The sequence below is a fragment of the Spermophilus citellus genome (genome assembly GCF_964194105.1).
Source record: "Spermophilus citellus genome assembly, chromosome: 2".
Lineage (NCBI taxonomy): Eukaryota > Metazoa > Chordata > Mammalia > Rodentia > Sciuridae > Spermophilus > Spermophilus citellus.
Window position 1 is genome coordinate 8,073,715 of NC_138183.1, and position 26,406 is coordinate 8,100,120.

Sequence of the window (26,406 nt, forward strand, 5' to 3'; positions counted from 1 at the left end):
CTAGGGCTAGTGGCCTATAATCTCAGTAGCTCAGGAGGCTGAGGCAGGAAGATCACAAGTTCAAAGCCAGCCTCAGCAACTTAGTGAGGCCCTAAGCAACTTAACAAGACCCTGTCTCTAAATAAAATATTTTTAAAATGACCGAGCCAGATGCGGCTCAGTTTAAATGCTCCTGGGTTCTATCCCTTGTACCAAAAAAAAGAAAAAGAGAAAAGGAAAGCAGCTTTCCAGTTTCTCTCTGCCAGCTCCCTTCCCAACCCCAGCCAGAAGGAACTTCGCACCCTCTAGGCCTCCCTAACTTCCTAGAGACCCCAACATCACCTGTAGTGCCCTATCAAGGCAGGGCAGCCAGGACAGGTTCCCACCGTGTTACCCCTGCCCATCTGGACCAGGTCTGCTGACCTACCATAACCTACACAGTGGTTGAATGAAAGAAAACCCCTGTTCCAGGGTCCCTCCAAGGCCTGCTGGGGTGGAAACTAACCATGCTCCATGGTACTAAAGTTCTCTGAATCTGTACCTTAGCAGCTAGGCTCCAAGGGTTTTTAAAAATTCTTTTTTATTTCTTTAAAAATTTTCTCCATCTTTCTCTACATTTTTTTCTTCCCAAGAATAAAAGAGCTTTTTCTAGTATGTTTGGCAAATACTTAATATCTCATTTACTTACTACAAGGTCAGCTCTTAAATCAAATTCATTAGTTGTTATTTAAAGCCAAATATCAGTGGCATTCAAGAAACAGAAAGGAGTGATTTGAGCAATTTAAGCTGTAGGTAGGGGCTGGGGATGTGGCTCAAGCGGTAGCGCGCTCGCCTGGCATGGGTGCGGCCCCGGTTCGATCCTCGGCACCACATACCAACAAGGATGTTGTGTCCGCCGAGAACTAAAAAATAATAAATATTTAAAAATTCTCTCTCTCTCTCTCTCTCCTCTTAAAAAAAAAATAAAAATAAATAAAAATTTAAAAATAAGCTGTAGGTAGTTACTCTACCCACAGAGACCAGAGGTGTACATCGGGGTGCGGCAGACCAGTGTCTATCTTAGCACACTGCTTCGTGCTAAGCTTACAAACAACAAAAAAAGATTCACCAGAGTGGGGGCAGACGGCGGTTGTCTAATGATTAGACACACTCCTTTCAAAAGTGCAAGTGATCCCTTTTCTTGACTCTTCTATGGTTTATTTAATACCCTGAGCAGAGAAGCTGATCTCTGTAACTACATCTGTACAATAATAACCCCTTATGTTGGCTCCTTATTGTTTTCCAAGCAATGTTTTGAATATGACTTAAAATAATTCTGTGATACTTGGACTAGAATTTCCAATTTAAAAAGAGGTGGATAACAAGACCAGGTCACCCAGCCTCCAAAAGTAAGAACCAACTGTCCCTGGGTGTTCTGACTTCAAATCCAAAACTTTTCCCACTGTCCAATAATGTTCCCTGCTTATTTAAGGATCTTTTCCCCCCTAATTAAAAAAAAAAAAAAAAGGCACAGAAAGAAAGTAAAACTCACATTTGCTGAAATGAAAGTGGGATCTTGGACACTTCCCCTTAAGGTTACCAATGCCCTGCACAGGAGGCGATGAAGGGGAGGGCCAAGGGGGGATTCCCCAAGCACTTCCAGGGCAAGCACAGGACTACAGTGCAAAATTTATGGCTGCTGAGTTACAAGAAAGGACTACAAAATTTAGAACCACCACCGAATAAAAATTACTTCAATAGCTGCCAAACACCTTTTGTCTCAAGCGCTGTGTGCTCAGAAAGTGTTGGGAAAACTTTCAGTGTACACTCACTAAGCTCTTGCTGGACCCAGGGGCATGTGCACGCACTGTCACATCTGATGTGACATGGGGATGATACTTGAGCCCTAACCCACCTCTGGGGGGAATTCTGTTCCAATTTAGACTACTAGTCATCCTACTGCAAGAGTGACATCCAGCTGGGTGCAGTGGTGCACACCTGTAATCCCAGCAGCATGGGAAGCTAAGGCAGGAAGAGCACAAATTTGAAGCCAGCCTCAGCCACTTAGTGAGGCTCTAAAGAACTTAGCGAGACCTTATCTCAACATAAAGAATAAAAAGGGCTGGAGATGTGGCTCAGTGGTAAAGCACTCCCAGGTTCAAACCCCAGTAGGGGTGGGTGGAAAATGTGAAGAAGATTTGAGAAAGAAAGTGTATTCAGTTGTTCATTCCAAATACTTACTGAGTGCCTACTATGTACCAGTGGTGGTCTAGTACAGGAAACACCTGAACAGAACAGCGACCAAAACTAAGGTTGTGGCCTCATGGAGCTTACATTAGCTGGTGGACAAGAAAATAAACAAATAAAGCAGTACCTATAAAATATCAGATAATGACAAGTGACAATTCAGCATGGTAAAGAAGTTAGGAAATTCTAGGAGAAAATTTCCATTTCCTATGATAAAGGTGTCATTTTAAATCAATGAGCAAAGGAAGAAAAGCCACCATATGATATTTTGATAACTGGCTGATTTTAGTGGGAAAAATAAGTTTATTTCTATACTTCTCACAGAATAAATTCCACAGGAATCAAACAAAATGATAAAGGTAACAAGATAACATTGACACTTCTCCTTATATTCCTGGGTGAGAGCTTTCCAAACATCATTAGAAAACATTAAGGGAAAGGCTGACAGACACAACTACTTCTACTCAGTAAAAACAACAAAAACCAAATTTAAAGACAAACTTGAAAAATATATGCAACACATACCAATAGGTCACTGGCGTGGTGGTGCACGCCAGCAATCCCTGTGTCTGGGGAAGTTGAAACAGGAGATCACAAGTTGGAGGCCAGCCTAGGCAACTTAGCAAGACCCCGTCTCAAAATTAAAAATAAAAAGGGCTAGACATGTGGCTCAGGGATGAGAGCACCCCTGAGATCAATCCCCAGTATCTCTAAAAAAATTAAAATAATCTACCTAAAACTAAGACCCACCTTCCTACCTATCTACCTGTTAAGGTCTTTGAATCCATTTTTTAAAAACACCAAATAGAGGGGCTGGGGTTGTGGCTCAGTGGTAGAGCGCTTGCCTACCATGTGTGAGGCACTGGTTCGATTCTCAGCACCACATATAAATAAATAAAGGTCCATCAACAACTAATAAAATAAAATAAAAAAAAACCAAACCCACCAAGTAGAAAAATAGACGAAGGACATGTTAGTTATCTATTGCTATATAACAAATTCTCCCAAGACCAAAGATTCTGAGGGCCAGGAGTCCTAAGCAGCGTGACTGGGTGGTCCTGCTCAGGGTCTCAAGTGAGGTCACCGCTGTCCAGTTATCCACCAGTTGCAGGTATCTCAAGGGGGCTGAAGAATCCATTTCCAGGCTCACTCCTGTTGTTGGAGCCTGTTGTCTTGCTGACCTCAATTCCTTGCCACATGAGCTTGCCACAGGCTGCTCACAGGAGGCACCCACTCCTCAGAGCAAGCAAAGTGGCAAAGATGCGTAAGAATGGCTGTGTCTTTACAGCCTGGTTTAGAAATGACATATCATCACTTCGTGGGAGGGGATTACACAAGTGTGTAAGTACCAGAGGCCATTCTGGGAGCTGCCACCCCAGAACAGGAACAAGAGCTCCTACACCAGGGCTGGGAGGAAGCAAGAAAGGCAGAGGAAAACAGCAGTGGACATTAGGGGACGTTAGTCATTGTCCACACCTCTATAATACTTGATTGTATGACTTTTAATTTACAATGAGCTCTACTTTTATAACTTTGAGAAACAAATTTTTAAAAAAATATTTATTAAGAAAAAAACAGGGCTGGGGTTGCGGCTCAGTGGTACAGCGCTCACCTAGCATGCACAAGGCACTGGGTTCGATCCTCAGCACCACATAAATGTAAAATAAGGATACTGTATACACCTAAAATTTAATATTAACAAAAAAAGGAGGGCTGGGGATGTGGCTCAAGCGGTAGCGCGCTCGTCTGGCATGCGTGCGGCCCGGGTTCGATCCTCAGCACCACATACAAACAAAGATGTTGTGTCTGCCAAATACTAAAAAAAAAAAATATTAAAATTATCTCTCTCTCTCCCTCTCTCTCACTGTCTCTCACTCTCTCTTTAAAAAAAAAAAAAGGAAAAAAACAGCTGGGAGAGGTGGCTCATGCCTATAATCCCAGCAATTTGGGAGACTGAGGCAAGAGGATTGCAAGTTCAAGGCTAGTCTGGGCACTTAAAAAAAAAAAAAAAAAAAAAAACCTGACTCAGAATAAAAAATAAAAAGGCCTGGGTATGTAGCTTAATGATAGAGCAGCCCTGGATTCAATCCCCAGGATAGAAAGATAAGGAAAGCAAGCAAGAGCACAAGCATAGGCTGCACCTCTGGCTCCTGCCGGGGCACACCAGGAGCTCCGCAGCAGGCACCGTTCCCTTAAGACATCATTCCTAATGCTTAGGTCCTAAGTGGACCTAATTATCCCTACTTTATCAATGAAGAAACTGAGGCGCAGAGAGATTAAGTCACTTAGAATACACATTAGTGGTAAGGCTACAATTCAAACCCAGGGTTCCCTGGCTCCAAAAGGCTGAGCTCTTTGCTAGGCCCCTGGATTCCCTCTGTAAACACTGGAGGGAGGAAGGCACCAATGCCCAGAGCACAAGGAAACATTCAAAACAAGTGGCTCCTGGGCTAAAGAACTGCTGCCAACCAAATTAACAGAACTGTTCCTGTGCAGTTATGTTCTCCCCTCCTGTTCATCCACCCTTCCCACTTTCCTCTTCACTTTCAAGCCAATTCAGGCCCTCTACAAGGTGGTGTCAATATTAGCTGAGCTAAAGATTATGATCAATTGGTCTGAACTTCAAATCTGAATGTACAAACTACTGGTTTGCTTAAAATGAAACTGTAACAATAAAATTAAATCTGTCAATCACAGGTGCCCAGGGCAGTGCATTTAATGCTCACAACAATCCCATGATAAATGATCATCAGCCTTATTTTACATTGAGGAGAGGAGACAGAGGTCCAAAGAGTTCAGGGTGATTCCTCAAGGTTACACTCAATTATTACAATGATTTTAATAATTAATATTTACAATAGTGTTCAATATATGCCAAACATTGCATAAGAGCTGTGGATATGTTAGCTGGTTTAATGTTTATAATAACACAGGGAGAAAGGACCCATTTTAAATAAACACCTACTGGCAGGTGCACTGGCAGGAGCAACTCGGGAGGTGGAGGCAGGAGGATGCAAGTTCAAAGCCAGCCTCAGCAACTTAGCAAGACCCTGTCTCTAAATAAAATATAAAAAAGGCTGGAGAGGGCTAGGGTTATGGCTCAGTAGTAGAGCGCTTGCCCAGCATGTATAAGGCACTGGGTTCAATCCTCAGCACCACATAAAAATAAATAAGAAAAAAAAGAAAGAAAGGTGTTGAAGGTGGAGGGAGTGGTGGAGATGTGGCTCAGTGGTTAAATGCCACTGGGTTCAATCCTTGGTATCAAATTTAAAAAAACAAAAAACAAAAACAAAAACAAAAAACCCTACTGTGTATACTAAAAATTTATATACATTGTCTCTAATGTTCACAAGCGTCTTGCAAACTAAACACAATTATCTTAATTTTACAAATGAGTGAGTTCAGTTAACTTGCCCAAAATGATACAAATAACTGATATCTTTCTGATTCCAAAGTCCATGTTATCACACACGAAACAAGGTAAATTTTTAAAAAGAAACTCAGGAATATAATACTATTTACTTATCTTAGTAAACTATCCTAGGTGTGGTTTTGGAGGGGAAAAATAATAATTTTCCTAGGAACTATAGGAAGGTAGAATAGGTACAGGCAAAGGTGATATTTAAAATTCTTAATGAGGGCTAGGGATGTAGCTGTGGGTTCAACCCTCAGCACCACAAAAGAATTAGATAAAGAAGAAATAAAGTAAAAATAGATGTAACATTCTTTTAATCCATGATGGTCTATTTCTCAATTATTTATGCTTCTTTTACCTCTTTTATCAGGGTTTTTAGTTTTCAACATACAGGTCTGAAACATTATTAGATTTATATCTAAGGATGTTCATTTGTTTGTTTTGGTTCTATTGTAGATGATACTCCCCCCACCCCACCCCACCCCCGTTGCTGGGGATCAAACCTAAAGCCTTGCACATGCTAAGCAAGTGCTCCACCACTGGGCTATATCTCAACTCTGTAAATGGTACTATTTTAAATATCACCTTCTAATTATTCATTGTTAATATATAAGAATACAGTTAAGGGCTGGGACTGTAGCTCAGTGGCAGAGCACTTGCACGTTTGAGGCACTGGGTTTGATCCTTAGTACCACATAAGAAAATAAACAAATAAAAAATAAAGGCATGCTGTCTGTCTACAACTATAAAAAAAATTTAATAAAGAATACAGCTTAGGGCTGGGGTTGTGGCTTAGTGGTAGCGTGCTCACCTAGCATGCATGAAGCACTGGGTTCGATCCTCAGCACTACATAAATATAAAATAAAGATATTGTGCCCACCTAAAACTAGAAAATAAATATTAGAAAAATAGAATACAGTTTATTCAGCCAGGCACGGTGGTACAGCTTGTAATCCCAGCGGCTCTGGAGGCTGAGACAGGAGGACCTTGAGTTCAAAGCCAGCCTCAGCAAAAAGCAAGGCGCTAAGCAACTCAGTGAGACCCTGCCTCTAAATAAAATACAAAAAGTAGGGCTGGGGATGTGGCTCAGTGGTTGAGTGCCCCTGAGTTCAATCCCTGGTACAAAAAAAAAAAAAAAAATACAGTTCATTCATATAAATTGAACTTGTAAACTGAGATCTGAACAAACTGTGAAATTCTCTTTATCATAGAGTTGTTCCCTTATTTATGAAGCTAAGAATTATGGTATTTACATTGCAATACAGCAAAGAAACTAAAATATTAAAAGTAAGCCGTGTATAGTAGTACACACCTATAATCCTAGTGATTCAGAAGCCTGAGGCAGGAGGATCACAAGTTCAAGCGAGCCTCAGCAACTTAGCAATCGAGGCCCTAAGCAACTTAGTGAGACCCTGTCTCAAAATTTTTAAAAAGGGAGTGTGGTGAGGATGTGGCTCAATACTAAAGTGTCCCTAGGTTAAATCCCCAGTACCTTAAAAGAAAATATTAAAATTCCAGAAGGATTTTTTAATAGATATTAACAAGCTGATTCTTTTTTTTTTAATAACTTTTAGTTGTTGATGTACCTTTATTTTGTTTATTTGTATGTGGTGCTATGAATTGAACTCAGTGCCTCACACATGCTAGGCAAGTGCTCTTCCACTGAGCTACCACCCCAGCCCACAAGCTGATTCTTAAATTAATATAGATAAGCAAATGAACCAAAACAATTATGAAAAGAATAATTTTGGGAATCACAATATCTAATTTCTATTTAGGTTTAATATTAAACCTAAATAATTAAGACAGATTGGATGTGAGTGAAGGCATATGTACAAATCAATGAATCAGTACAGAGTCCAGAAATAGACCTACTGACATATGGTCAGCTGATATGAAGGCAACTCAATGTAGCTGGATATGGGTGACAAGTTCAAGGCCAGCCTCAGCAAATTACTGAACCCCTAAGCAATTTAATAAGACCTATGTCTTAAAAATAAAAAGGGCTGGGAACTTATCTCAGTGGTAAAGCATCCCTGAGTTCAATCTCCCATACCAAAAAAAAAAAAAAAAAAAAAAAAAAACAACTCATATAATAAAAAATAGTCTTTATTATAAGTGGTGTTAGAACTAGACACTCTAACACAAAGGAAAAGAATCCTTGATCATATCTCACATAATATGCAAAAATTAGCTCAAAATGAGTCAAAAACTAAATGCGTAACCTAAAAACATATAACTTCTAGAAGAAATGGGAAAATTTTTGTGAATTTGGGTTAGAGAGGTTTTTCAGATAGGATACCAAAAACAAAGATAAAAAAGGTGATAAACTGTACTTCACCAAAATTAAGAACTTCTGCTTTGAAACAATATTGAGAATGAAAAGACAAGCTACAGACTGTGTGAAATATTTTTGAATTCCATTTCTGATAAATATTTGAAGCCTTCTCAAAGTTCGGTAACAGGGCCAGGTAAAGAAAGACATTTCTCAAATCCCAGCAACTTAAGAGGCTGAGGCAGGAGGGGTGCAAGTTCAAGGACAATCTCTGCAACCTAGAAAGACCCTGTCTCAAAATAAAAAATTAAAAAATTAAAAAGGCTGAGATATAGCCCAGTAGTAGAGTGCTCCTGGGTTCAATCCCCAGTACCAAAAAAGAAAATAAAAACTGGCATTTTTATATAAAGTTAAATATAACTTATCATATGACCCATTAATCCCAGGCATTTTTATAGCAATATGATATGTTCACACAAAAGTCTGTGTCTGAATGTTTTATGCTTTATTCCTAACTGCCCATAACTGGAAATAACTCAGATGTCCTTCAGTTGGAAGATGGATAAGCAAACTGCAGTGACCCTACCATAGGACAGTAGTCAGCAACAAAAACAGATGGCAGAGACGCAGATGTGAATGCATCCCAAATGCAGCGTGCTAAGCAAAAGGAGTCATCTTTTAAAAGCTACATGCCATATGATTCCACTGACCTGGCTTCTGGAAAAAGCAAAACTATAGAGACAGAAGCAGTTCAATGGTTGCCAAGGGCTGGCAGGAAAGACCGACAGCAAACAGATACCAGGAGGGAATCTGGAGAGGGTGGGGTGCTGCTCTTTATTCTGATTTTGGTGGTGGCCACAAGATTGGGTGTGACAGCCGAAATTTGAAAAAACTATTCACTTAAAAGGATGAATTTTGTCAGATGTGATGATGAAAGCCTGTCATTCTAGCAGAAGGATTGCAAGTTTGAAGTTAGCATCAGCAACTTGGGGAGACCCTGTCTCAAAATAAAAAATAAAAAGAACTGGAGATGTAAAGTACCCCTGGGTTTAGTCCCCAGTATCACACACACAAAAAAAAAGTACATGTGAAGAAATTGGTAACAGGTAGGAAATAACAAGAAATATAGTACATCTGAGAATTCTTGAGTCTTTGTAACACTAAACTTCAGCGGATAGGTGAGAACTCTAGACTACAACATGGATTTACATGAAATATCATATATTAACATACATAGATGCCACCAAAAAAGTGGAATTCTCCTTTTTCTTACAATTTTTTTGGCAAAGCATAGGGAAAAAACTTTATGGAGGGAAAAAAAACTAGAATAAAAAAGTAAAAAATTGAGTAGAGTCAGGCTACGGATATAGCACAGTGGTAAAGTACTTGCCTAACATGCATTAGGCCCTGAGCTCAATCCCTAGCACAGCATCTCTCTCTCTCTCTCTCTCTCTCTCTCTCTCTCTCTCTCTCTCTCTCTCATAATCTAGATGGGCAAGACCATAAGTATACCATAGTGAGCATGCTTAAGTGTGTTGGGAGTTAGGTGCAGTGGTGTGCAAGCCTGTAATCCAGCTACCCAGAAGGCGGAGACAGTAGGATCGTAAGTTCAAGGCCAACATCAGCCACTTAGTGAGACCCTGTCTCAAAATAAAGTAAAAAGGGCTGGGAATATAGCTCAATAGAGGGAGTCCCAGAGATCAATCTCCAGTACAAACAACAAGAACAACAAGAAACTGTGTTAGGATAGTAACAGGAAAAACTTCCCAGAACAACATAAGAGTGGTCCCATGTTTTATTTGGCTTTATAATCCCCATGGTTCTTTTTTTTGAAGTTGTAGATGGACAGAATGCCTCCATTTTATTTGTTTATTTTTATGTGGTACTAAGGATTGAACCCAGTGCCTTATACATGCGAGGTAAGTGCTCTGCCACTGAGCTACAGCCCAGGCGCCTCCACAGCTCTTTGTAAGCTCTGAATAAATGTCTGTTGAATGAATAACTAAAGTAAAGGCAACCTATCTCCTCAGCTATCACTGAGCTATAATCCCAACCATTTTTATTTTGAGACAAGGTCTAAGTTGCTTAGGGCCTCACCAAGTTACTGAGGTTAGTAACTTGTGATTCTCCTGCCTCAGTCTCCTCAGCAGTTGGAATTACCACTGCACCTGGCATCTCCTCCACTTTTTTTTTTTTTGTAGCTGTAGTTACTGGCTACTCAATAAAGCTCAACCCAGAAGGGAAAACAGGGAACTAGAAAAGTGGCTCAGTTATACAGCATGAGCCTACTGTGCACGCAGCCCTGAGTTCAATTGCCAGCATTGCGAAAAATATATTTATTTTGCTTTCCTTCATATTCTAAGTAACATTCATTCAACAAATTAATATTTGTTGCTATATGTCCCCAGTATGCTGCTGTTCTTGGCACCCAAACACATAAAATAAAGACCCTGCTCTGGCAGAAGTAACATTCAAGTGCATGAAACAATCACCCTCTCTGCCACTGTTCCCCATCACAAAAAAAAAAAAAAAAAGAACAAATCATTTCAATTGCTATAAAAATAAATAAACATTTTAATTTATCATGGAAAAAATGTCATAAATAGGGTTAGAGAGGTAGTCCAAAGGTAGGGTGCTTGCTTAGCAAGCACAAGGCTCTGGGTTCAAACCCCAAATAGCAAAAAAGAAAAGAAAAAGATAAATAGTGATTAAGGATGTTAGTTTAGATTGGGAAGACCAGGGTGTGGAGGTGACATCTAAACTGGCACACAGAGGTTAGAAAACACCTTTATTTTACTTTATTTTTTTAGAGAAAAAGGCAAAGCTAAAAAACCCATCTTCAAATTAGGAGAAAGAATTAACCTGTATCAGTGACAAAAGATTGCAATAATATATTTTTCTAGAATATATGCCTAACTCAATCATTATAGCAATAGAACCTTGTTCCCACATTCACCGCTTTAGGTAAAACCGGTTTCCTTTCATTTTTTACACTGTGATTTTGCTTTATTTCAGTAATAAATTTTAGCCATATTGCATATTGATTCATTTTGCTTTTATTTACCTTTATGCTTGCTTCTCAGAAAACAAGGGAGGGGAACTAGGGAGCCACCTGGAAAAACAAGGGTCCTAACAAAAGGATGCACAAACTTGATTTCTACAACAGTTAGGAATTTTATCTTCTAAGTGAAGTATTCAAATATAACATTTGAAACAATGTAGCATGTAATATTCCAGTCATCCCTACTTTTTAACGCTTTAAAAGGATATTGGAAGGAAATGGTATGTATAGAATAATAAAGTTTTGTTTTTTTTTTTTTTTTACCAAGGTTGCAAAGAAATGAACACCAGGTTTTAAAAAATTAATTAACACTGACTTTAGCAAGTCATTAACTACTGCAAATCTCCATTTCTTTCCCATGGGTAAAATAAGGATGTTGATATAAGGGGATTCCTGTGGATTCTTCCAGTCTTAAACACTGATTCTCCTCAGAAAACAGATGCACGAGTATCAGAATCTTTACAGCCTGGATAATTCGGATGTTACTGTAAGCATCTTTTAACAAGTGTTCCTTTGGAATTCAGTTTTTATAACAATATTCTTCTGATGTAATAGGTCAGGTAAGGTCATTCAACAAGACTCCTCAATAGGAATATTTCCCATATTCTGATGAAAAGAATAAGGAAAGGGAAAAACAGTTATGAAGCCCCAAAAGAACTCGACAACAGCGAAAGCTCTGGAGAGCAGACACGGAGCAAGACTGCGAGCACCGTAATACGAGAGAATCACTGGAAAGGAAACTGTAAATTTCCACCATTTTTATTCTTTTTCCTTTTTTATCCTCTCCTACAGAGAAAAGCCCAGTTTTAATTTTCCCTTAACTCAAGAGTAAGCAAAAGCTACAGCAGTCCTCACACGTTTTTTTTTTTTTTTGTCATAAAGAAACGCCAAAATATGGAAGAGGCGCTATTTTTCTACACATAATCACTGATCTTATTTAGCACAGAGAACGCCGTTTTCCAAATATTCCCCATCAGCCCTCACTCCGCTGCAGCCGACGCTCACCACCACCCATTTTTTTAAATCCATTCATGCTGGGCCTTTCATCCAAACCCATAAACAACCATTTCCTCCCTGCAGCAATGTCTGAGCTGCCTAAGACGGTCAGCCAAGCCAGGCTGAGTCCTGCAAAGAGGGAGACTGCAGACTGCGGCGCTGGGTAGGGCCATCCTCCCGCGGTCCACAGAAGCTCTCCTCTCTCCCGAGTGATGGAAGAGGGTTCACGACCCAGGCGAGACCCCGCCCTTGGAAGCCCAGCCCGGGGATGCGGAGGAGGAGTGAGGCGGCTCAGCCCAGCAGAGCAGAGCCTTTGGAAAACAGGCGTCTCCTCCCCAGCTGGCAGGAGTGGCCCGGGCGGCGCGCGCCGAGCCGCTCCCAGGTGGGTCTCCGCAGCCGGGGACCGCGGCTCGGCTCCCGGGAGGGGGGAGGGAGGAGAGGAGGACACAGGCCGGGATTTCTCTCCTCACGATTCTCGAGGGAGGGTGGGAAAGAGAGAGGGACGGGAGACAGAAAAAGCAGCGGAATCGGGGAGCTCGAGGAATAAAGGCAAGGAAGGGGAGAGGGGGAATGGAGGAAAGGCAATGAGAGTGACGAAGAATCGGGATGCAGGGGTGATGCTGCAGAGGAGGGCCATGGGCTGGCTGGGATAAAGGCGGAGTGAAGGGGGAGGGATGGGTCCGGGGGTGAAGCGGGAATGGAGGATGGGACGAGGGGGGAAGAGAGATGGAGAAATGGGGGCGAGGGGACAGAGGTAAAAAGGACAGCGGGATGTTGATGAAGGAGAGGTGTGGGTGAAGGGGAAAGAAGTGGGGGAGAGGAGAGGTGAGGGATGGAGTGAGTGGTGCAGGTGAAGGCGGATGGCGATAAAGGAGAAGGAGCTGGGGTGCAGAGGGGAGCGGCAGGAACAGGGACCACAAGCGGGAAGGGGAGAGCGAGGCCGGGCCACAGGAGGCCGGGAAGGACTTCCCTCCCGGGAGGGCGGCACCAAAATAACGGGACCCTGCGGGCCTGGAGCCCCCAGAAGGGTGGGCCAGCGTCCAGGCGCGGAGGCCAGGGCGCTGCCGTCAGGTACCGCGGGGCTCCTCCAGGCAGCCGCAACCCCCACCTGCGGGAAGGACCCTGACTCCACTTACTCTCTCCGACCACAGCTTTGAGACCAATGGGGGCCATGGCGCTGCGCGATTCTCTGGGCTTCAAGCCTCCTTACACGACGCCCGCAGATACCGCGGTCTCCTCGACCGGCGCACTCCGAAGGCTGCAGCCCGCCGCCCCGCTGCCGCGCTGGGGACCGACTGACGCGCGGACTCGGCGCGGGGGCGCGGCGCGAGCCAGAGCGAGGCTGCCGAGCCGCCGGAGCGCGCGGGGGGCGGGGCCAATCAGGGCGGGGCCTCGCGCCAGCCGATAGCGTCACCCACGCGCCTCCGCCAATCGCACTGCAACCCGGGCGCTTGGCCCCGCCCTCCGGGATGCGGCGGGGCGCGAGGCAGCCCCTGGCTGGTGCGGGAGACGCGACCTCCCCCTCACCTCACGTGCCGCGCGCGTCGAGTGCGGGGTCCTAAAGTCTCCTCTACAACCTCTGCGCTCGAAATCTGGACACAGGTATATTTCAAAAATCCCTTTATGGTTCTATCTTTACTCCTTTTGAGAGTCATCCTTTTTCCCCTGCCCACAGAACGAATTCCGAGATAAGACCTATTATTATAGTACGCTGTCCAGCCATGACATAACCTTGGGTACGTGAGTGCCCTCTCTCTCCCTTAACAATAATTTCTTAGTATTATTTTATTTATTTATTTATTTATTTTAATTGGTTGTTCACAACATTACAAAGCTCTTGACATACCATATTTCATACATTAGATTCAAGTGGGTTATGAACCCCCAATTTTACCCCAAATGCAGATTGCAGAATCACGTCGGTTACACATCCACAATTTTACATAATGCCCTATTAGTAATTGTTGTATTCTGCTACCTTTCCTATCCCCTACTATCCCCCCTCCCCTCCCCTCCCATCTTCTCTCTCTACCCCATCTACTGTAATTCATTTCTCTCCTTGTTTATTTTCCCATTCCCCTCACAACCTCTTATATGTAATTTTGTATAGCAATGAGGGTCTCTCTTAGTATTGTTTTATAACATTATTATTAATTTTTTTTTTTTGGTACTGAAAATTGAATCCAGGGGCACTTTACCACTGAGCTACATCCCCAGTATTGGTTTATTGGTTTAGAGAGACAATCTCACTAAATTGCTGAGGCTGTCCTGGAACTTTGGATTCTCCTGCCTCAGCCTCCTGAACTGCTTAGATTACAGGTGTGTGCCTTCATGCCCGACTAGGCATTGTTTTTAATCTCCACTTTCAGATGAAAAAAAAAAAAAAACAAAACAAGCTCAGATACTGGAAGCAGCATTATGACTTCATGTCAGATTGTGTATCATCCATTAACAAATATTTATAGTTCTCTCATTAATGTGTGTAAACTGCTATTCTGGGCACTAGACCTACAACCATGCACAACAACACGGCAGATTCTGATCTTAGTGTGGAGTCTAGAAGTTTCAAGTCCCAAATCTGTTAGGGATGTGCTATGGGATCAACTCTGGACTTAGTATCTCCTCCCTGGAGTCCACATTTACCAAAATGGGTCCTAGGTCAGTTTTTACTCGACTTTCTTTGTTGATGGGAAATATTGCTTTTGAAGTACAAACAAGGATTGGGGGTGTAACCCAGTGCTAGAGTGCTTGCCTAGAGAGCATGCACAAAGCTCAGAGTTTGATCCCTGGCACTGAAGGAAAGAAAAGGAACTTGGCTCACTTCTGACTTCAAATAAAAACCAAGTTGAATCAATTAAACATCACAAAGGACAGAAAAGCTAGTAGTAGTAAAATTCATCATTAAATAATTTTTTATAAAAGCTAGATTCTTTTCTTCATATTATTAAGAAATGTAAAAACTGGAGAAGAGCTCGAAATCCCAGCTACTTGGGAGGCTTGAGGCAGGATGATTGAAACTTTCAAACCAACCTGGACAACTTAGTGAGACCTGTCTCAAAATAAACTTTGAAAAGGGTTGGGCAGGTACTTCAGTGATAGAGCACTTGACTAGCATCCACAAGCCCCTGGGTTCAATCTCTAGTACCTCTCCCCCCCACACACACTAAAGAAGCCACATGTCCTAGTCAACCACCAGCCCTATGGCAAGACAATTTGACAATCTTTTCATCTCTACTCCAGTCTACCCCTACAGAACCTTGACTTGGCTTCACCTAGAGACAAAGTGCTGCTTTTACCCACAGAACATTAATAGCCTTTGGGTACATTTGGAAGGAGGAGGAGATAATTTATGAGGGGATCTATGATGCTCTTGTGATGCCACATGCTCCTTCTTTATCCAGCTGGCACATGTCAACAAAGACTCTACACTTTTTTTTTCCTTAGTTTAGTTTTGTTTTTTGATGCTGGGGATTGAAACCAGAGGTACTTTACCACTACGCTACATCCCCAGCCCTTTTTATTTATTTTTTCATTTTGAGACAGAGTCTTGCTAGGCCCTCGATAAACTGCTGAGTCTGGTCTCGAACTTGTGATCCACCTGTCTCAGTCTGCTGAGTTGCTGAGATTACAAGTATGTGCCACTGCACCTGATGAGACTCCACAGTTCTGTATCTGTCATGAAAATACAAATTAGATACTGGAAAATTCTTTAGTAGAATTTTTAAAGTAGTCATGGCAAGGGCTCCTCTTGTCACTTATTTGGTCAGTGAGTCAACAAGCATTTACTGAGTGCCACCAAGGTCCAGGCCATGTGCTATAGATCAGGTATAGCTTCCCCAAGGAGCTGGTATTCTGGTTGAGGAGATAGATGGCAGTCAAGGAGTCCTGTTCAGCACCAAGTTACCCTTCTGGAAAGTGCTGAAGCAGAAGAGGGGTCCATGATAGTGAGTGAGAAGGTATCTGACCCCGTGAACTGGCTGGATTGCAGTCAGAGCAGGTTTCCTGAGCTAGGTAAAGGCAGCAGGAGGAGATGAGAGTGTTCTAGAAAACATACAGTAGTGCAAAGACCCAGTGACAGAAAGAAGTTTGGTCCTTCCAGGAACAGAGGGGGGGTCAGTGTGTCTAGAGGGAGAAAGCCTGAAGGGCAAGGTGGGAGGGAGAGCCCCCAGGGGTGAACCTGGCTTCAGGAATCCAGGGCTCTGAGCGCCTAGGTTCTGTGCCCTGGAGGCCTCCTCAAAGGTCACAGCAAATAAAATATAACAGATAGGGCTGGGGATGTGGCTCAAGCGGTAGCGCGCTTGCCTGGCATGCGTGCGGCCCGGGTTCGATCCTCAGCACCACATACCAACAAAGATGTTGTGTCCGCCGAGAATTAAAAAATAAAATAAATATTAAAAATTCAAAAAAAAAATATAACAGATAATTTTCTGCAGAAGGAAGGACAAGAAAAGGAATAGTTAAAAAAAAAAAAAAGTCTCCTGATGTGTACCTGAGATGTTCACTGGGAATATCCAAAATAAAATAGCATCAAAACAGATGTTATTTTAAATAGGATGTTTCAAGAAGTGAGTGGGTGACAGACTGTGAACTCGCCCAGGAACCCCTGACTTTGCAGTGTCGAATTGGAATCACACTGCATGTGGAATCCAAGATCTCGTTCTAGACTTCTTGATACCTCTGAGCCTTGGTTTCCCCATAGGAACAATAAAACTTGCAGACCTCTGTTGCAGGATGGCTCTAAGGAGCCAGAGAGATTATCAGCATTAAAGGGCCAACGCCCCTCCCCTCTCCACCCCCCCCCCCGCCCCGCACAGCCCCACACAGTGCTACCCTTTGTTCTATATTCTTGTTTTGCATTTACTGAGTTCGATGCATGCACAGCACCATGCAGAGTTCTCTGGAATTTTCACTTCAGGCCAACGAGGTCGGTGCTATTATTATCATTTTCCCGGGGCTCAGGCAGGTCAAGTCACCTGCCCAGTCACACGGCTTTAAGCGCAGCCGCATGACTGGACAAGCACTCTGACTTCCTGATGCTCAGGAGGAATACCTCAGCGCCCAGGAACAGCCTCAGGAACCTGACCTAAGGAGACGTTTGGATGTATGGACAACTTGTTGGGGGTGCATCAACGGGAAGCCTAACCCGTGGGATTTTGAACCCAGACGAAGTCACTATCTACCACTGCAGCCCAGGACCCGGACCTGGCGTTGCTGTAGGCGCAGGGTGCAGGGCTCGCCCGAAACCTTGTCACTGGCGCGCAGGTGTACCTACCTGCGCATGCGCGGCCGGCCTCTGCAGAGCTGGGTGCGCGCCAGCAGCTGGGGGGCGGGGGAAGAATCCTGAGATCTGGGCGCCGGTCACGTGACGGCGGGAGTCTTCCTGGTGAGCAGATGGATGCGGGTAGATACTAGGGGAAAGGACAACTTGAGAGGGATCTGTCCAGAAGAACCGAGACTGAGGATGCAGAAGAACAAGAAATAGTCTCGAACCAGAAAAAAAAAGAGGATCTGGTTGCGGCTGCCTTCGCCAGGCCTACTGAGCCACCTACCTGAATGCTTGGGCCCCCGCACATGCTGGGTGCCTTGGAGAGTACAGAGTTTCAGCCACTTCTCCCACTTTCCTCCCTTCTGCTTCCAACGACGGCCCCCAGTGCTAGGGATTGAACCCAGGACCCTGGGAAGGAAAGCTTTTTACAGCAGAGCCACATCCCCAGTCTTCCGCCCTTGTGCTTTTAAGCTACATCATCAGCCTTATTTTCCCATGCTCATCTCCCACCCCCTCTTCCTGACCTCGGAGCCATTATAGATCCCCTACACTCTTTTAGAAGCAGTTACGAAAGAATTCTAACAATATTTATAAAGTACTTTACCCAATACTGGGAACCTGGTGTGAATTCAGCAGAATGTTACCTATTAATATCATTGTTAAGGAATGACGCATCTTGAGGCAGAAATTGGTGCAAAATATGTATGAGTTCTGTTTGCTAAATATGTATGAGAAATGCTTGAGTTGTGGAAAGTTCAGTCAATGTCCTACCTCTGTTTTTCTTCTTCTCTGCTGGATACATTGGCAGGGGATGAAAATGTGATGTCTCCACCGCTCTCATCACCACCCCCAACACACACACCTGCAAAGACCCGCTGGGCGGGCACTGCTTGAGTTTGGGACATCCTTTCACTCAAGTTAACTGTGTATGTGTGTGTATGTGTGTGTGTGTGTTTGGGGTCGAGGTCAGGATGCAATTTTTTTTTTTTTTTATTTGTAGTTGTAGATGGACAGAATGCCTTTATTTTATTTATTTATTTTTATGTGGTGCTGAGGATCGAACCCAGTGCCTCATGCATGCTAGGCAAGCGCTCTACCATTGAGCTACAGTCCCAGCCCTCCAAAAGGCTTTCTTTTAAAAATGCCTAGACCAGGGTCTCAAGGTCAAAGATTGCAAGGGCCATGCAGACATGAGTGACACCACAGAAGTGGCCAACTGTAGAGCACATGCCTTGCCCTCAGGGAGTATTGCTCACTCAGATCCTGCCTGTCATTTCCAGGCAGTGAGCCCCGGAGTCTAGATTGTAGGAATTATATGAAATCTCTCCATTTTTAAGTGTTGAAATTTTTTTTTGTTTGTTTGTTTTTGTTTTTTAATGTCAATAAGGCGCTGGGGATGTAGCTCAGTAGTAGAGCATGCACTTACCATGTATAAGCCCTGGGTTCAATCCCTGATACCCCAAACTAAACATATTAATAACTCTACTCTGGCCAAACAAAACACGTTTGAGGGCCACATTAGTTTCCCAGACTACCTGCCTAAGAACTCTGGGGAACTGGAATGTTTCTTGACAAAGAAAGTTTGGGTTACCCCAGCCCCCCCAAAAAAGGTAAAATTGGGGAGCAGTGATTTTTCCAGAAAAGCACTGATGCTCCTGGTGGGCAGGGCTTTGGAGAGGGGTTGGGAGGGTATCTAGGCTCCAAATACCAGAACCTTCCCTTTGTGGCAAGAGCCACAGAATTTTCTGTCCCTGCAGCCTGGCCCTGAGGCAAGGGATAGAAAAGCTGCTCTCCCTAGATTGGGGAGCATTGTAGTGGGAGGCTCTGCCTGGACTGTGAGAGCCCTGTGGTCCTAGGACAAGCCCAGGAACAAGGAGGAGTCACCAAACCAACAAACAACAACAAAAACAGATACCGGAAGTCTCAGTGACCTCCACCAGGGAAGGCTTAAAGCTGGTTTCATCTGGCTTAGAAAAATAAATAAATATGGCAGTTTTACATCTCAGATGTAAGAGGACAATCGTGCCTTTTACATAAATTAAACTGTTGTCAGTTCTCAGAGGAAAGAGTTTTCATTCTAAGTGGAGAAATGGTTTCTTAAAAAATATTTTTTAGGGGCTGGAGTTGTGGCTTAAGTGGTAGAGTGCTCACCTAGCACCTGTGAGGCACTGGGTTCAATCCTCAGCACCACATAAAATAAAGATATTGTATCCACCTAAAAATTAAAAAATAAATATTTTTTAGTTGTAGTTGGACACAATACCTTTATTTTTATTTATTTTTATGTGGTGCTGAGCATTGAACCCAGTGCCTCACATGTGCCAGGCAAGTGCTCTAGCACTGAACTACAACCCCAGCCCAAGAAATGGATTTGTTCAACTGTGTTGAATTTGTGGTTTTTGACATTCAAGTTGATTCTGAACACTGAGAGGAGAGAGGAAGTTAAATTAAATAATGAAAAGAGCATGGACCCATGGTTCTCATTCTGTGTGCCAGGGCACCCTAGGTTACCACATCAAACCAATAAGGGCATGGTGAAACCTTTTAATATTTGGAGGGAAACACTATGATACTTATTGTGTTTCAGACACTGAAAACTACCATCTAGAAGTAGTTCAACATTAGACTTTACCACATTTCTTTTTTTTCTTTCTTTCTTTTTTTTTTTTTTTTTTTTTTTTTTGGGTACCAGATATTTAACTCAGGGGCACTCAGCCACTAAGCCACATCCCCAGCCCTATTTTGAATTTTATTTAGACAGGGGTCTCACCGAGTTGCTTAGCACCTCACCGTTGCTAAGGCTGGCTTTGAACTTGCTATCCTCCACTCCTGCCCGCCCCCTCTTTTTTTTCTTTTGAAAGCCTGTGTTTCCCAGGCTCTTGGACTCAAGAGGGCCTCCTGCCTCAGCCTCCCGGGTAGCTGGAACTGCAGGCACTTGTAACTGCACCCAGCTTACTACATTTATTTCTCTGGCATTGTAACTTTGTAAAGGTGGATTTTGGGCAATTGATGTGAAAGTGGCAAATAACTCATATATCAATGTAAACAAAAAAGCATGGGGATTAAGGGTGAGTCGAGGTAGAGAACTTCCTAGTATGCCAAGGTCATGGGTTTGATGCCCAGAACCACATAACAAACAACAGCCTGGCTAAGTGGTGCATGCCTACAATTCTATCCAGCAACTTGGGAGGCAGAGACAGAAGGATCACAAATTAGAGTCCAGGCTCAGCAATTGAATGAGATCCTCAGCAACTTAGGAAGACCTTACCTCAAAATAAAAAATAAAAAGGGCTGGGGGAAGCTTGGTATGTAGCTCAGTTGGTAGAGCACTTGCCTCGCATGCATAAGGCCCTAAGTTGAATCCTCACCACCACCAAAACAAAAAAAGGTCCGAAGGTGTAACTCAGTGGTGAAGTGCCCCTGGGTTCAATCCCTAGTACCAAAGACACAAAACAAAAGGAAGTTTGAGGCCAGCCTGAGCAACAATCAACAGAAGATTCCAGAAAAGTAATAAAGCACATTCCCACGTGATCCTCCCCAAGAACAGTTACTATTCTTTTTTGGCTTCACAGTTTTATTTATTTATTTATTTGCCAGAGATTGAACCCAGGGGCACTTAACCTCTGAGCCGCATCCCCAGCCCTTTCTATATTTTATCTAGAGACGGTCTTGCTAAGTTGCTCAGGGCCTCACTAAATTGCTGAGTCCTGGCTTTGAATCCTCCTGCCTCAGCCTTCTGAGCTGCTGGGATTATAGGCATGTGCCATCATGCCCAGCATGTTTTTGTTTTTAGATAAATAGATCTGGTTATGCACTAAAACAGTAGCAGAGGAATTATAATAAGTTTAGAACTGAGAAGGTAGCTCAGTGGCAGAGTGCTTGCTTAGCATGCATGAAGCCCTGGGTTAGATCCCCAGCACTACAAAAAATAAATAAAAGATAAAGAGAGCCCTCAAATTTCTGAAGTTTCAGACATCACAAAACCTGGATCCAACAGGGCACTGTGCTGTACTTCTGTAAATCCCAGCGGCTTGGGTCTGAGGCAGCAGGATTGCAATTTCAGGGCCAGCCTGGACAACTTAGTGAGACTCTGTCAAAATAAAAAGGATTGAGGATGTGGCTAAGTGGTTAAGTGCCTCTGGGTTCAATGGTATAAAATAAACTATAAATAAATAAATAACCTGTTCTACTCTGGCTCAGTGGGTGGTGGGAGGTTGGATGGCCTGTCATTAGATCCAGAAGACATCATGGTGAATAAAGTAATTATCTAGCACTACTTATACTCTAGAGCTCATGAGAGGGTGCCCAGGGTGTGATTGTCACCCGCCCCCCACCCACTCCCCAAACCCAGTACCACCCTTGTCCTGAAAAGCTCCCAGGAGTCTGAGAAAAACCCACATTAAACACGTTGTCTTTCTGGTCTCCAAGCTTCCTGCTCTTCTCTGAGCTCCTCCTCCCTGCCTCCTCTTGTCTGCTGTCTTCCCTCCTCTGTTTCCCCCAAACCTCCCTCCCTGACAACAGCAGCCTTCCCTCACCCTACAGAATCAGGGCCCAGAGCCTTCCCTGGCTGCTCACAGACCCAGAGCATGGGAGCTGTAGCCCAGCACTCTGGCTCGGGCTGCTGCCTTATTGGTGACTTCGGCCAGTGCCTTTTCCCTCTGAGCTTCAGATTTCCCATTTCTGATCTACATATCCCCGAGCCCTGGTCTCTGTCCCAAATACACTGGGTGTCTCCAGCTCTTTCCTGAGTCAGAAAGCAGGTGGACAAGGAGGAACCTGCCAGGGAGCTGGCCCCACTCTTTCCCACCCTGGAGGTATCCCGGTCCTGGCATGAGCAGAGGTCCCTGGCCTGATGTTGGTAACTCAGGTCTCACTCACCTGTCATTAGATCCAGAAGACATCATGGTGAAGTAAAGTAATTACTTAGCACTACTTATACTCTAGAGCTCATGAAAGGGAACTCTTTGCTGGGGCTCCCTCTTAAACCTCCCTTCCTTCCAGACTGTGACAGAAGCCCCTCTTGAACATGTTTCCTCCTGGATACAGGAGGAGCTGTTCCAGCAAATGTTTAATACACAAAACGAAAATAGCAATTGTTTCCTTGAATGAATCTCCAACAATCTGAAGACATCTGTTGGTGACATCCCACCCTGGGACCTCCGTGGCAACAGCACAGTGCTGTTTTAGATCATAAGCTATTCTGTGCTCCCGTTCACCAAAAAGCTACAAACATACCCCAGGCACCCAGTCTTCCTGCTGAGGAGACCCTGGCGGGGAGGTGGGGAGAAGGGCGTTGGCACCCTTTCCTCCCCTGGAGTTTCTTTTCTGTACTGTCTTTGGGAACCAGATTTCTTTTACTCTGAAGATGAATCTCCCAGGCATGTGATCCTCCATTCCCCCACTGCTGGGCCAATTGCACTAAGATTCTTTGAGAAGCAGGATCAAGCCCTCTGCTGTCACTACCTGCATCTCCACTCCTAATCCCTGGGTTTTCCCTTTTCGCTAGAGCAGGAAAAGCCTAGAAAGGTGGACTACAGTGAGCAGTGGATCTGGGGTGTTGCCCAGCACTGTTTAGAGGTAGGATTTGGGGAATTGGTTGGACCATGAGGGCTCTGACTTGGTCAGTGGGTTAATCCACTGAGAGGTTCTCTTTGGTGGCATATTGTGAGGCGGAGGAAACTATAGGTGTCAGGGCCTAGTTGAAGGAGTGGGTCACTGGGGATGTGTCCCCAGACCCTTCCCTGTGCCTCATGCTCTCTTGCTGCCCTCCCCTTCCCTCCCTCCTCTTTCCAGCTTGCTATGAGCTGACCAGCTTTCCTCTGTCACACCCGTCCACCATGGATGTTTCTGTCTTGAGCCAGCAGACCATGGCCTGGAACCTCTGAAATGTGAGCCAGACTAAATCTTTCCTTTCAAAATGTTATGTCAGGTGTTTGGTCACTGTGACAAAAAGCTGCCTAACTCAGGTTCTTTCTGAGTATTTTTTCCCCTCCACTCTTCATTATACAACAAATAACCAATAATAGTACAGAACACCTTTTTTTTTTGTGTGTGTGTGTACCAGGGATTGGACCCAGGGACATTTAACCATTGATCTATATCCCAACCCTTTTTAAAATTCTTTAAATTTGGAGGCTGGAGTTTTGGTTCAGTGGTAAACCAATTGCCTAGCATGTGTGTGAGGCCCTGGGTTTGATTCTCAGTACTGCATATGAATAAATCAATAAAATAAAGGTCCATCAACATCTAAAAAAATATTTTAAAAAAATTCTTTATGGGCGCTGGGGCCATAGCTCAGTGATAGAGCACCCACCTCGCATGTGTGAAGAACTGGGTTCGATCCTCAGCACCACATAAAAATAAATAAAGATATTGTGTCCAACTACAACTAAACATTTTTTTTAATTCTTTAAATTTTGAGACAGGGTCTCACTAAGTTGCTGAGGACCTCACTAAGTTGCTGGCTTGTTTGTTGTTTTTCTAATTGGTTATACATGACAGCAAAATGCATTTGTGTGTGTGTGTGTGTGTGTGTGTGTGTGTGTGTGTCTGTGTGCGGTGCTGTGGATTGAACCTAGGGCCTTATGCCTGCAAGGCAAACACTACTGACTGAGCTATATCCTCAGCCCCAACAGAATGAATTTTGATTCATTGTACACAAATGGAGCACAACTTTCCACCTGGTTGTACACGATGTAGAGTTGCACCATATGTGCAGTCATACATGTACCTAGGGTAATGCCATTCATCTCATTCCACCATCTTTCCTGCCCCTATCCCGCTTCTCCCCCTCTCCCTCTCCTTTGCCCAATCAAAGTTCCTCCATTCTTCCTATGCCTTCCACCTCCCCCCATTATGGATCAGCATCCACTTATCAGAGAACATTTGGCCTTTGGTTTTGGGGATTGGCTTACTTTACTTAGTATGATATTCTCCAACTCCATCCATTTACCTGCAAGTGCCATAATTTTATTCTCTTTAATGCTGAGTAACATTCCATTGTGTATGTATACCACAGTTTCTTTATCCATTCATCTGTTGAAGGGCATCTAGTTTGGTTTCACAGTTTAGCTATTGTGAATTGATCTGCTATGGACATTGATAAGGCTTCATCACTACAGTATGCTGATTTTTGGTCCTTCGGGTATAGGCTGAGGTCCTTCAGGATAGCTGGGTCAAATGGTGGTTCCATTCCAAGTTTTCTAAGGAATCTCCATATTGCTTTCCATAGTGGTTGCACCAATTTGCAGTGCCACCAGCAATGTATGAGTGTACCTTTTTCCCCACATCCTCACCAACACTTATTATTGCTTGTATTCTTGATAATTGTTGAGGATGGCTTTGAACTTATGATCCTTCTGCCTCAGCCTCAGGAGTTGCTGGGATTATAGGCAAGTGCCACCTCACTTGCCCAGCTCACTTTTTTTTCTTTTTTATTAAGGTGGGGTCTCACTCTGCTCCCCGTTGCCCAGGCTGGTCTCCAAATTGGCTTGTGTTCAAGTGCTCTTTTCTGAGCCCTTCCTCCCTCAGCCTCCTGAGTAGCTGGGACTACAAGTTTGAGCCACCTAACTCAGCAGCAACAATACAACTTTGCTAAAAAAAAATATCTCAATTAAGGACTGGGAGCTGGGCACAGTGGCGCATGCCTGTAATCCCAGCAGCTTGGGAAACTGAGACAGGAGAATCTTGAGTTCAAAGCCAGCCTCAGCAACTGTGAGGCGCTAAGCAACTCAGTGAGACCCTGTTTCTAAATAAAATGCAAAATAGAGCTGGGGATGTGACTCAGAGGTCTAGTGCCCCTGAGTTCAATGCCTGGTACCCCCAAAATAAAGTATTGTGTCCATCTAAACTGAAAAAAAAAGACTGGGGATATAGCTCAGTGGTAGAGCACTTACCTAGTCTGCATGGAGACCCCTTCAATCCCAGGCATTACAAAAAAAAAAAAAGAAGAAGTCAAGCTGGGCATGGTGGTGCACACCTGTAATCCCAGTGGCTTGGGAGGTTGAGGCAGGAGGAAACCAAGTTTGAGGCCAGCCTCAGCAACTTAATGAGGCCCCAAGCAACTCAGCAAGACCCTCCATCAAAATATATAAAATTTAAAATGGCTGGGGATATAGCTTTATGGCAAAACCCCTGGGTTCAATCCCAGTACCCCCATTTTTTTAATTAAAAAAATGGTCTGGGATGTGTCTCAGTGGTACAGAACCCCTGGGTTCAATTCCCAGTACTAAATAAATAAACAAGATAAAACAAAATAAAAACTATTATGGTAGTCAGACTGATGGCACATGCCTATAATACCAGCTACACAAGAGGCTAAGTAAGGTAGGAGGATCAAAATCTGGAGACCAGCCTGGACAACCTTAGCCAGACCCTGTCTCAAAATAAACACTAAAAAGGACTTGGGGGCTGGGAATGTGGCTCAAGCAGTAGCGCGCCCGTCTGGCATGCGTGCGGCCCGGGTTCGATCCTCAGCACCACATACCAACAAAGATGTTGTGTCCGTCGAGAACTAAAAAATAAATATTAAAAAATAAAAAAAAAACAAAAAAAACAAAAAAGGACTTGGGACATAGCTCAGGGTTATAGTGCCCCTGGGGTCAATCCCCAGTATCAAAAATATTTAGCAATAAAGGTAATTAAAGAGATTGCACTCTCCAGGTTGTTAGTGGACAAACTAACATTAAGTGCTTCCTAAAAGGATGTGGCAGGAACAGGAAACACCCAATATCACCTGTTTAATGTTACAGCCCTAAAAGTTCAGTCTGAATACAGACAAAGCAACATGATGGGACATTCTCCAATTGCCTTGGAATTTAGAGAAAAAAAAATTCACGAAAAGAAAAAAATTTTTTCACGACAAGTCACGAAAGGAAAAAAGCAAAAGAATTGTTCTAGATTTACAAATTAAGGATCTGGGCATGGTGGCGCATACCTGTAATCCCAGCAATTTTGGAGGCTGAGGCAGGAGGATCAAGGTCAGCCTTAGCAACTTAGCAAGGCCATGAGCAACTTAGCAAGACCCTGTTTCAAAATAAAAAATAAAAAGGGCTGGGTAGGTGGCTCAGTGGTAGAGCACCCCTGGGTCCAATCCCCAGTATAAAAAAGGGGGGGGGTCAGGGCTAAGGGCATAGCTCAGTGGTAGAGCGCTCGCCTGGGACCCGTTGGATCCTCAGCACTGAATAAA

General features: G+C 43.8%; 1 protein-coding gene across 2 annotated transcripts in view; it reads right to left on the reverse strand.

The window, feature by feature from the left end:
* STXBP1 (syntaxin binding protein 1) overlaps nucleotides 1-13,295 on the reverse strand; it is a 67,287-nt gene extending 53,992 nt beyond the window's left edge. Inside the window, exon 1 of one of the 2 annotated variants that reach the window (XM_081260901.1) lies at nucleotides 13,090-13,289. In XM_081260901.1, coding sequence (XP_081117027.1) covers nucleotides 13,090-13,126 — 37 coding nt within the window. In that variant the 5' untranslated portion in view covers nucleotides 13,127-13,289. Of the gene's footprint in view, nucleotides 1-13,089 lie in introns of both variants that reach the window. The other variant, XM_081260902.1, reaches the window with a different exon arrangement.
* Between the last annotated feature and the right edge of the window lie 13,111 nt (nucleotides 13,296-26,406).